General features: G+C 37.8%; 1 protein-coding gene across 1 annotated transcript; it reads left to right on the top strand.

Annotated features, from left to right (window-relative positions):
* Positions 1 to 290: 290 nt before the first annotated feature.
* Positions 291 to 11,851, top strand: PCNP (PEST proteolytic signal containing nuclear protein). Its single transcript, XM_020784891.3, has 5 exons — positions 291 to 454; positions 4,715 to 4,935; positions 6,552 to 6,620; positions 7,317 to 7,372; positions 9,124 to 11,851. Exons 1-5 carry the CDS (start codon positions 400 to 402, stop codon positions 9,248 to 9,250), a joined length of 528 nt encoding a protein of 175 aa, XP_020640550.1. The 5' UTR covers positions 291 to 399; the 3' UTR covers positions 9,251 to 11,851.
* The last annotated feature ends 549 nt before the right edge of the window (positions 11,852 to 12,400 follow it).

Genomic DNA, 12,400 nt, shown 5'->3' with positions numbered 1-12,400 from the left:
AAGATGCCGGTCACAGAGACTGGCGAAACGTTAGGAAGATAGAAAAACCCACAACAGCCATCGGATCCAGGCCGTGAAAGCCTTCGAGAATACATAGGACAAACTTTACTCTGGAGTAGGGATAACTTTAAGTAGCGGCGCTGCTCGGCCGCAAACAGATGCCGGGAAAAGTCACGTCTGATTAATCAATAGTAACGCCGCTAAAGCACTCCATTGGCTTCAAATCGTGAATCGGGGCAAAGGTCAACGGAAGTTTGTCCCTTAAACGAAAGGATCCTCTCTAGGCAGCCCTTCGCTGCTTCAAGCCGAGGATAGGAGGACTTTAGCGACGCTACTGCGCATCCTCGGAAAGACGTATCGCGGTGAGGGGGGAGGAGGAGGAGGTGGTGGCGGGGGAAAATGGCGGACGGCAAAGGAGGCGATGTGAAGCTGAAGCGACCGCGTTTTGACGAAGGTAAACGTGGTGCGCCGTTATTCCTGCCCAACTCATTTTTTTTCCTGCATGTGGGGCTCCAGATAGGACGAGGGGCGAAGTTAGAGGGGGGTTTGGCGCGAGAGTGGTAGGACGGTGGGGAGCCGAGTCTTGAGCGGGTGAATGTTGGAGGCTTCATCGCTTCCAAATGTTTTGCAATGGCCGGCTCAGTTCCTAAGGTTAGTTCCTCTGCCGGCTTAGCCTCTCAGCAACCGAGATTATACAACCTGTTAGTCCTCTCGGGCTGCTCAGCTTGGTCTGCCGGGCGCTCGCCGAGGGTCCGTTTCTTCAGCCTTGCCATCGCCTAAAGGCAGTTGCTGATGCCCAATTTCTAGCGTGCCTTTGTTGTTAGGGGGACGAGTATATGCTAAGTAAGGTCATTTGGGGTTTTTTCACCGCTGGGGAAGGGGTGTCTTGACAGATCTGTTGACATGATAGATTTGCAGACATCAGTATTTCTGAGATGTCGCATTTGTTTCAGAGTGCAGATCTCTATAAATGATCACAGTATCTTAAAGGCCTTTCTGTAATCACAGCATTTTGATCACTATCCCCTTCGTTAACATGGAATTAAGTTTCTAAAGTTGCACTGATTAAAACTCAGATCCTGTACACATGTACCTGTGTATTTTATTAAATTCAGGCTTATTCCTGATTAGGCATATAAAGGTGCGCAGGATAAAGGATGCTGAACCTAAAAGTGCAATGTGATAGTGGCTTGTTTCATTCCCGGTCATCAGTTTGACCAATGATAGTTTATTTTCTACTTTCTCAACATCAGTTAATTTTATATTAGTTACTGTTAAATTGTTAGAGATATGTGGATGTGGATGAAACCATTATATTTGAGAGATTTAATAATTTGTACCGTGATACAATTTTTAAAGAACATATGAAAAAAAATAATACTACATTTTCATAGGAGCTTTTCAATATTTGTTTCTGTCTGTTTATTATTACTGATCAAAGATAATTTTGCTTTCTCTCAAACTGCCAGTGAAATTTCAGATATGTCTGGTATGTGCTTTTTGCCCATTTTATTAGCTAAACCTTTCTAAAACCTGAGCCAGAACCTGTTTTTACTGCCCAGACTCAACCTAAGATCTTAGAAATAGGTGATCTGTAAATATTAGTAAAACATCTGCTATTTGCAGTTCACGTTACTATGGACTGCCTGAGAGAGCTTTTCATTTACCATAGACTGCCAAGAGAAAAAATAAGTGGGTGCTAGATCAAATGAAGCCTGAACTCTTTCTGGAAATAAGAGTGCCAAAACTGAGACTATCATACTTTGGGCATATCATGATAAAACAGGAGGAGTCACTGGAAAAGGCAATAATGGTGGCAGAAGTTGAAGGCAGTAGGAAAAGAGGGAGATGAACAATAATTTTATAAAGGACATAAAGGCCATGAGTTTGTAAGACCTGACCAGCGCTGCTAATTATAGGAGTTTTGGAAGTCATTTATTGATTGCCATAGGTAAAAAGGTAAAGGTTCCCCTTGACAATTTTTGTCCAGTCGTGTTCGACTCTAGGGGGCGGTGCTCATCCCTGTTTCCAAGTCATAGAGCCAGCATTTTGTCCGAAGACCATCTTCCGTGGTCACGGAACGCTGTTACCTTCCCACCGAGGCGGTCCCTATTTATCTACTTGCATTTGCATGCTTTTGAACCGCTAGGTTGGCAGGAGCTGGGACAAGCAATGGGCACTCACTCTGTCGCGTGGATTCGATCTTACCACTGCTTGGTCTTCTGACCCTGCAGCACAGGCTTCTGCAGTTTAGCCCGCAGCGCCACCACCATACCTCACAAGTAATTTAGTGAAACATATCAACAGTAGTTAAGTCTTGCAAAATTCACGGATGCCCTACAAATTCTTTTGAAAACTATCTTATGTTAGATTTTATAGCACAAACAAAAAACTAACTATGCTTCACATCACACATAGTAGCTTAGGCATAAAGGTAAAACTGAAAGGCAGGGCTTCTTCCAGAGGCAGACTGCACACTGAGATGGTAGGCAGTCTTGAATTATCTTTATTTTATATCTTTGTAAGTACAAAAACGAAAGGAAAGAAAGTAAAAAGAGTAAAGGCAGAAGTCTCATGAAACAGTCCAGATTTCTGACCGGAAAGTGCTGACTTAGTAATTAAGGAGATTTCAATTAGTATTGAAGACAGTGTCCATGTTTTTTTATTTGTGAAGTGCTGAATTTATGTATCAGAATATGTGGCAGATTTGAGTCCCTGTGAGGTCTTCTGAAACAGTGCCTCCCCTCCCCTCCCCCACCCCAATTATGGAATTTTGTTTATAATGGTGTTAAAGTTTAGGCCAAGTAACTTTTTGATGGTGTTGTAAATGCTACCTGATTAGTTTGTTATTAGAGATCCAAGGCTAAATCAGGAAAGAAGTCATGCTATTTTTGACTGGTGTGGCCCTTCTGGTAACCTTCACAGAACAGTAAATTATGAAAGAACGTCACAAGTTACAGAGTTCATCCTTGTAAACAGAATATGCACATCAATCTTAACCTAATGATTCATATTTTTAAAACATTGTATGTGTGTCTGCCTGCTAAGTAGATAGATGGGTAAGAGTTTTAGGTTTCTGATGAGTCTTCATTTTGTTCATAATAAAATATGGTCACTACTGAAATTAAAAATGTGTATATGTTTTAATAAATCATAGGTTTGTGTAAGTGGCCTGGATCCAACAATATTGTAGTATTAGCATAAGGTTCATTGGCTCTAAATTTAATACAAGGAACTATTTCAGTGCAGTTTTCCAGTGTTCGATATAAGTCCTATATAACTGCCTGAGAAGATCCCAAGTTATTCTAGTACAGACCTATTCTAGTCCAACATTGTGTTCAGACAATAGTCAGTAGGCTGCCTGTAGGAAGCAAAATAGGCATGTAATTACACCCCACTGTGCATTACCCAGCATATTGCCTCTGATACTGGAGACATACAGCCATCCTAGTAGCACTAATCTTGGTGAGTTCTGCTTTCTAATGTTGCCCAGGTCTGTATTGTCTCTTATATTTCCATTTGTCCAATTGTTGATTTTAACACAACTACAGTAATAAGATTTTTTTCCTGCTAGCATTGTACTGGCATCAAACATTAGTATAAAAAATAAATATGACTGGGACTTACGGTATTTCCTGATAAAAATGCTCAGTATAACCATGGATTAAGAAATTTACAACATTCTAATGTTATTAAACTTGTTCATTATTTTGTTTTGCACTACTTTATTCTACTAAACATGAAATTGATCAGGGTTTAAGTAATTATTAATTTTATTATTCTGCTCTTTGTGAAAGGTATTGTACTACCTGGACTTTATTGTAGTACAATAAGGTAAATAATATCTGATAGTAAGGATGAGTAATTACCTAGAACATTTATTTATTTATTTATTTATTTATTTATTTACTTACTTACATTTTTATCCCACCCAACTAGTAGCAAAGCTACTTACTACCCTGGACAGCAAACACAACCAAATATACCAATAATCAAAAGCATTTAAAATATAGGTGAGAAAAACACAAAATCCCATGGCCATGATATATGAGAACCAATGGATGCAATAATCTGACAGGCCCATGAGCTTCAGACAAACAAACAAAAAATCACAGGAGGCTGTATAAATGTAAGTGATGTATTCTTAGACCTCACTTCTTCAATAACCATCTCTATAAGCCATTGCATGTTTTTTACCTACTAGACAAGTCCTCTAGATTCAGCCCTCCTAAAAGAAGTTACCCACTGTTGAAATAAGACTACGAATTCTGCGGCAGTTTAGTCCAAATGTGGCATTAAAAAGTGTAACATTTCAAACATTAGATTTCTAGAATTCAGGACAAACACAGTATAAATGAGAACCCTTCAGAGCTGAACATTAAAAAATTCCAAACAGATTTATCTGTATATTACATGCTCTGTCTTGATCTGACTGACCCTGCATTTTCTACTGTGGTGTCACACAGCTCCAAGATGTAAAGATTTTTGAAACTGAAGTTTGTTGTTGTTGTAATAATTCATCAGTTGTGTGATTAGAGGTCCTTTCACTATATGTCTATGTCCTTACAGTGTGCTCTGTATAAACAGTTGTGGAGGTGCTGACACTGTAAGTGCAAAAGTCTCCTCTGCATAACAGTGCTTTATGAGGTTGCTGCTCCCATCAGTCCACTCAGTAAAAATAGCTCATCTTGGTAAGTTGTTTCGACTTCACCAGGACCTGAAGAAGAGGCAGAAAAACCTGTGAAAACTAAGACTGTTTCTTCCAGTAATGGAGGGGAAAGCTCGAGTCGCAGCGCGGAGAAGCGGGTGGCTGAGGAAGAGGCCGAAGACTTCTCAACAAAGCCTGCTCCTGCCAAAATGTCCAAGATTGGGTTTGCGATTGGCACACAAATTGCAAAGAAACCACCTGCAATATCCATCAAACTTGGAGCAAATGTAAGATCTTGAAAACTATTCTTGTGAATGGCAAAATTGTACTCTTCATTTTAAAAAAAAATTAGTCAGGAGGAGAGATGAGCACAAACCATTGGTTTGGCAGTTTGTGCTGGTTTGGCCAAGGACTGAACAGGTGTTCTGAGGTTTGGGGCCCATGCCGTCTGGCATAGGGCCACTTTGAGGCACTACACTAGCTTCCCTGCCCCACCTCTTGAAGACAGGGCAGGGACGCAGAGGGTGCAGGACACTGAACCAGTGGTTCATGCTCACCTCTAGTCAGGAATCTACTGGAGATTGTAAACATTGATTTCACGAGCCTTAACTGATTCAGAAATATTAACTGTCACAAATGCTTGATAATTTTCAGAAAGTATTGGTGAATGTAGTATTTCCTTAGAACACTCTTAGCTGATTATTTCAACTCTGATATTATTATTATTATGCAGTATTGAGAGAGGTACCTATTGCTTGACTAGGAGCAAAATAATATTACAGTTTTTTAAAAACTTTCTTTGATAAGATGCATACACATTAGCTGTATAGTCTAATAAAGGTAAAGGTTCCCATTGACAGTTGTTCAGTCGTGTCCGACTCTAGGGGGTGGTGCTCATCCCCATTTCCAAGCTGTAGAGCCAACGTTTGTCCATAGACAGTTTCTGTGGTCATGTGGCCAGCACAGCTAGACCCGGAATGCCGTTACCTTCCCACCGTGGTGGTACCTATTTATCTACTCGCATTTTTACATGCTTTTGAACTGCTAGGTTGTCAGGAGCTGGGGCAAGCGGATTCAAACTGCTGATCTTTCGACCTTGCAGCCCAGAGGCTTTGCGGTTTAACCCACAGTGCCACCATGTCCCATTATATAGTCTAATACTTAAACATAAATTGAAGATACAAGTGTTCATTAATCAAGATCTCAACATGGTGGTGATAGCAATATTTTGTCCTCTTCATTGGTAGCAGCAACGTGATAATTATAATTTCAGGTAGATATAATATTGCCCCGTTTGGTAGTCAGTTAGTAGTCCCATAGGGGCTTTCAAAGCAATAAAACAAATGTTCCAAAATGCAACAACTAAACAGATTAAAAATTCACAGCATTGTGAAAGAATTAACCATGTATCCAACACTGCTTGTAAACTTCAGAAAACAATAAGCTGTTTGCCAGCTATTGAAGCAATAGCCTTGAGGAGGGCACTCTATAGGAGAAATTACTGGAAAAGGGCTGTCTCCAGTCACCTTTGTCATACTTACTTGAAGAAGAGCCTTTGATGTAGATAATGGTGCTCTTAACAGATTGAAATAGAAGAAATCCTAAACTATGCTAGACTAGTACATCTGATTTTTTTTTTCAGTGTCTGACTTTCTGTCCAAATTGAACTCCTTTGTTCACCATATAGCAGAGAGGATAGGATGGAATGCTGCTTTTTGGAAACAGTCCCCAGTCCTTTTTTGGGGGGTGGTCAGGGAGCCCATTTTCAGATCCTTTGATTGCCAAGACCAGTAGCTCTTGTGTTTCAAGTAAATTCTGCACTATGAGAAGAGATGTGTTTGAAATTATTGATCTGCATTTACATTCTTGGCCACAATAACATATAGCCTTCCTTTCCCTGTAGAAACCTAAAGAACCTACTCCAGCTCCAAAAACACTTTCTGTAGCAGCAATCTTCAATGAAGATGAAGATGTAAGTGAATAACTTATAATAAAGATGTGTTATGTTGTCTGGCTAAAACTAATTACAGGATGGAGATCTCACGTGTGTTCCTAATGCATTACTCTTAAAATTGAACTAAATTGCAGAATGTGTCAATGTCCTTTTCAAAACCTACAGTACGTTTGAATGCTTGGCTGCCCAGCTGTTTAAGAATTCTGGCATTTCCCTTGTCTTTACACAGGACTAAATAGTATACGAAAATAAAAAGTTTTTCTAGTTCTTGACTTGATACTCCCATTTGTACTTGCTGGGATGATCGTCTTTTCAGTCTCTTATGAGAAACTCATCAGTACTGCTATATGAGTGTTTAAGTAAAAACAGGTGATGTGAATTTCTGATCCTGGCCTTCTGCTTCTAAACATGATTGTAGATATAGAAGAAATATGAAAGGTATATATGTGTGATTTTAGGGAGGACATAAAAATGTATAGTAGGAATGATTGGGCGGGTTCAGTTTGAGGAACCCGAGAATGAAAACAAAGGCATGAGATCAGATCCCCCTCCCTAGTCTACATCTAGTTGTAAGGCTATGCTTGCCTGCTTCACCAGTACAAATACAGAGCGTAAACTTTAGATTAGATGAGGCTTATAATGACACTGACAGTTTGGTTATAAGAAACATGAATTTCTGATTTAAAAAAATGCTTATGTTCTCTTTGTGACTAGAGTGAACCTGAAGAGATGCCTCCAGAAGCTAAAATGCGTATGAAGAACATCGGAAGGTAGGGTAGCTCTTACTATTGTAGAGAAAGAAGTGTATTAAGCAGTAGGAATCAGAGAACATCCAGTTAGAACTCATGTATAAAAAAGACACATCTCAAGATGCTGTAAAATGATGCCATTGTTTTAAAATCTTGATGAGTTTCAACCATACTGGAGACCAACTAATCATTTATTGGTAAGGTGGCCTGGAGACTCCTAACAAAAAATTCTATTGTCTACCCCTTTAAAAAAAGCCCAAGAGTATTTGCAAGCTGAAACACATTGGGCATTTTAAGCAATAAACATTTTACTGTGTCTTGAGTCTTACTTGTCCTGTAAGTAAGGCAGGGAAAGAAGAAAGTATGTTCTTCTGTATGTTAGTTGCCTAGAAGTATATAGATGATGAAAAATATAAAACCTTTATACTGTACTAGTTCTGCTTTCTCCCACAGCAGCAATTTAAAAACTGTTGCAATTTTTCTTAGTTACAACCAGAACTATTTGCATTTCCTTTCTTTCTTGTTCCCCATATCATATTTTCTTCCTCACTGTATTTGGATTTCGTTTCTTAGTAGAATATTTTTGAAACAGATGCTATTCTTCTTAATCATAGTGATTCAAAACCTGAAGTCTTATGGAGGCTCATATAGGAGAAGCAGCGTATATGCTGGAGAGGCTGTAACAGTTAATTATGGAGATAGGTCTTATCACACAAAGCTGTTGTCTACTGAGATCATTGGTTCAGTATTCTATGTCTGTTTAGACTAACAGCAGCCCTTCAAGGTCACACATGGAAATCTTTTGCTGCCTTATCTGAAGATGCCACTGCCTGGACCTGTATTTGTTTCATGACAAAGTATCTGCTCCATCTTTTCCAGGTCTACAAGAGTATGTTAGAAACATTAGGAACCCTGATAATCCTTTCTTCTCTGTTAAATTCTAGTGAGTCACTTAATGTCTTACAGTATCACATTAGGCTAAAATCAAGTAGTAAGTTGTAGCTAGAGTAGGCCTATTGAATCAGTGGGGATTTGGTGAGTCAGCTTCTCCATAGGTTCCATTTGTTCAATGGTCTTACTATAGTTGTGATTTACTACTAAATTTCAGCCATCTTGTGAATATGTTGGAAGCAGACTTTTTAAAAGTGTTTCTCAGTGGCATAGGAGAAAAACTTCATACCATTCCCCCGTTTGAGTATAATTCTGGAAATAATTTTTTTGAATTTGTCTGATTACTAACCTTGGGAAATGAAAAATGTGATGGCATTTTGGTTTTTCTCTAAGCCAGTCTCTGGATGTTCTCACTGGGTATAGTTTGTAGACTAACAAGCTTAACTATAAAAACAAAAAGAAAACAAGAAGTATTGTGGAATCTTAACATAACTAATTTATTTCAGGATGAATTTTCATGCTTTGCAATCTATTTTTTGGGCAAATGAAGCATAGGTTTACATACGGTGTACAAGGTGGTGGGAACCAAATGTGAATAAAGGAGAGTGGATACGGGGCAAAGTGGAATGACAGTTGCATATTAATCTCTGGTATAAGCTCCCTTATCCACACTTGGTCCCTCCTTCCAGGTACGCTGTATAGAAAATTGTGGGGCAGATATTTGATTCAATATTGTGTATTGTGTGATGATGCTTTTATTTTGTTGTTATCAGAAACAGAATTACAATGGCTGTCTCTCTAAAAGCATGTGCATTAAGGTTTTTAGACCTCATCTGTTATATTTGTAAAGTTAGCCAGTTGCTTTTGTTCATTTTTCACAGGGATACTCCAACTTCAGCAGGACCAAATTCTTTCAACAAAGGAAAGCATGGATTTTCTGACAACCAGAAGCTATGGGAACGGAATATGAAATCCCATCTTGGAAATGTCCGTGAACAAGATGATTAGTTGTGATCTGATGGCTGGGGAATGGGGAGGCCATGATATTAAAGGAACAGTTTCCTTTTCTTTTTTTTTAAAGAGTGGTCTAAGGCTATTTTGGGTGCCACTTTTAAAAGTTTCTAGTGGTGCACAAAAATGAGTTTAAAAGTAGAGGTAATTTATGTTTTGTATACAAATTTCAAAGCATTTGCTAATTTTGTAGCTTCGTGCAATTAATTTCACAAGGTTATGGAAAATAAAGTAATTGGAAGTGGTAACATTTTAAAGAATGTTCTTTTTACAACTCTTGTATGAAGACAGCGACAATTAAAGTTAAATGCTGCTACACTCAACTTCCAGTTCCTCCTCTGTAACAAGTCAGCTGCTTGTTTCCTTAAAGCTCCTTTTACAGAGTAAAAACACCACACTGGAAGTTGGATTTAATCAGCATAAAACCTGTGAACTAGACTACTGCAAAAACAATTCAGTACTTTTAACCATCATAAACTAAGACTTCTGGCTGTGGTAGCTTAGTTCTGTATTCCTGTTTTCAAATTCTGTGTAATTTCTCCGTAGCCTGTTTCACTCCTAGAAACAGGGTTTGCGTGTTTATCAATATTAGAACAGAACAAAAATTCATAACAGGTAAATCAATATTTTTGGTGTTTTTGTAATCATGAGTCTTGACCAATGCTTGTTACTGTATTTTTGTTGCTTTTAGTGAGATTTAGGCAATAGTACACAGGCATTGCCAAAAGAGATGATTCTGTTTCATGATTTAGTTTGGTTGCAATATATTCCATAACCTCATAAAATGATCAGAAGCCACAAACAAATAAACCAATGGTAGCTTATTGAGGTGCAGAAATTTAGAAATGTGCTTCCATAATTTCCTAGTTTTAGATTCTTGAAGAGCCTTTTCCTTATATTTTTAATTAAGGACACTATGGCTGAAATCCTGTCCACACAGCACTTCCCCATGTAAGACTGATTTTTTTTCCTCCAGTAAAACCATTTCTTACTCCCATGCCCTGAAGGTCCCAAGGTTCCCATGGAATCCCTTTGGGATCTCATTAGGGATTGGTGCAAATAAGGAACTTTAATTTCAAAAACTTACCCACAGTAAAGTCATCCTGGTTTGTGGGTGGTGAAATTAGAGACTCCCATCCCTCCCACATGGCTTTCTGATGATCAAATGGATTCTGTAGGAGACTTGGGACCTCAGGGTAGGGTATTAGATAAGTTTTGTTTCTGAAAACCTGCTGCAGCTGATGACATCATTAACCTTACATGGAATAGCTGCATGAATAGGATTCCAGCCGTTCAGATATAAAATGATTATTAAACCTATATTAGTATTGCTATTAAATAGTATTTGATGGAACATGAATAATTTCACATTTTTATTCCTGTCTGTTCTACACTTAGCATTACTTACACAAGGTTGATGGGGAATTACTTTTAGCAGTAAAACATTTATAGCAGAGAAAGTCAATTCTGTTAGCCCGAATCTATCTAGAATCTTATAAATATTGCTATTTCCCAATATTTACCATTGATATTTATTACATGATATTTCTTCAGCATGTTTTATCTTGTTGGGATTAGGTAGCATCAGCAGCCCCTTTTGCTAGGTCTAGTGGAGTTAGATAAACACATCAGAAATAGTATATTTGTCCAAATTGCCTAAGTATTTGGTAAAACTGGAATTTGTAGGTCTATTGTGGAGCCTGGGGGAATATTGTAAACATGATTCAGATCACCTAACGTCTTTGAGTAAACCTTATGCTAAAGCTGAAGGTGGCTGGTGAAGGCAAATTGCATCTTAGTTTTCTTTTTAAATTTTAGAAGAACTTAGACCATGTGTACTTTTGTGTTTTAAATTCTAGATATTTTTGTATTTTGATATTTGTATGTGATTCTTTTTCCTTCACAGTTCAAAATTTGTTGCTTATATTTTCTTTAACATCTTTGCTATAAACATAAGAAATGTCAAAGTTAGTTCTTTGTAGCTGTAGTGGTTTAACTACTTGTGAAAATTCAAGACTTCAAAAAGATAGTAGAGTTATATTTTTGACTCATTTGAAACTAGTTGCATAAAGCCATTAACTGACCTTTATATAAGGAGAAAAGAGCATGTTACTAGTAATAGTTTACATGCCAAGAAAAATAAACCCTTCAGTCTATTAGTGCCTTCTTAAAACTTATGACGAGATGCTTGGACCTTTAATCTCTGGGCAGTTAATTATCCTGTTTTAATATATTCTTCGTTTCAGAATCTTACTTATTTTCAAAGCAAGAAAAATATTACATGCACCCTGTAACTCAGGCCTAAAATTACTATTCTCTTGAAGTTTCACAGTTGTAGTAATAAGAATGAGGATGAAGGGAGATTTTTGAGTATTTTCCATGATGCATAAATTCAAGAAGAAGCAAAAAGTGGGATCCAAAAGGTGTAACTATTTCTTGAATGTTGTCTGTGCTGATGTTGTATACTCTTAGGCATGAATTCTAGCTGCCAAGGCTAGTATTTAAGCATAAAAGCCTGAAAAGTAAAACTAAATTACATGTCAAGTTTATGTATTGTACACAAAAGAAGTCATTTTATACATAAATTTATCAAGACAAGTGTGAGAACAAATCTCTCTCTAAAAACCCCAAAAGCTTGACCTATAGTGCTATAACTTTGTGCACTGAATTTTTTTCTCTCTTTCAGGTTGTAGGCTTAATCAGATGAAATCATCTGTACTTTGATAATGGATTAGACCCAGCCTGAATTATTCTTGGAGTTTCCCCACTGATATCAGTGTGACCTAACTTAGTCTTCCATTGGCCTGAATCCACTCTGTAATGCTACTGAGTCTGTTCTAGATTAGATTGCCAATTAGATTTAGATTGTTGAATTTAATGGGTCTATTATAAATTTGACTAAGTTAGAGCTGACGGATACGAACCACCTATAGTTAGAATTTTTGCTGTTGATGATAGGATATGAGCATCTTAACATCACCATTAATAACACAAGGTTTGCTTATAGTAACTTGAACTTCTGCATTTATATCTGGTTTGAAAACAAGACCTACATCCAGTGTCACACTATATCCCTCACTCCTGTTAAAAAAAACTGGCTCAGGGTGCTACCTCTCTTGTCCAAAACTGGGTGTCTACAGTGGAAAA

Source organism: Pogona vitticeps, chromosome 3 (genome assembly GCF_051106095.1).
Source record: "Pogona vitticeps strain Pit_001003342236 chromosome 3, PviZW2.1, whole genome shotgun sequence".
NCBI classification, from domain to species: Eukaryota; Metazoa; Chordata; class Lepidosauria; order Squamata; family Agamidae; genus Pogona; species Pogona vitticeps.
This window is presented reverse-complemented; position numbering and strand designations above follow the sequence as displayed.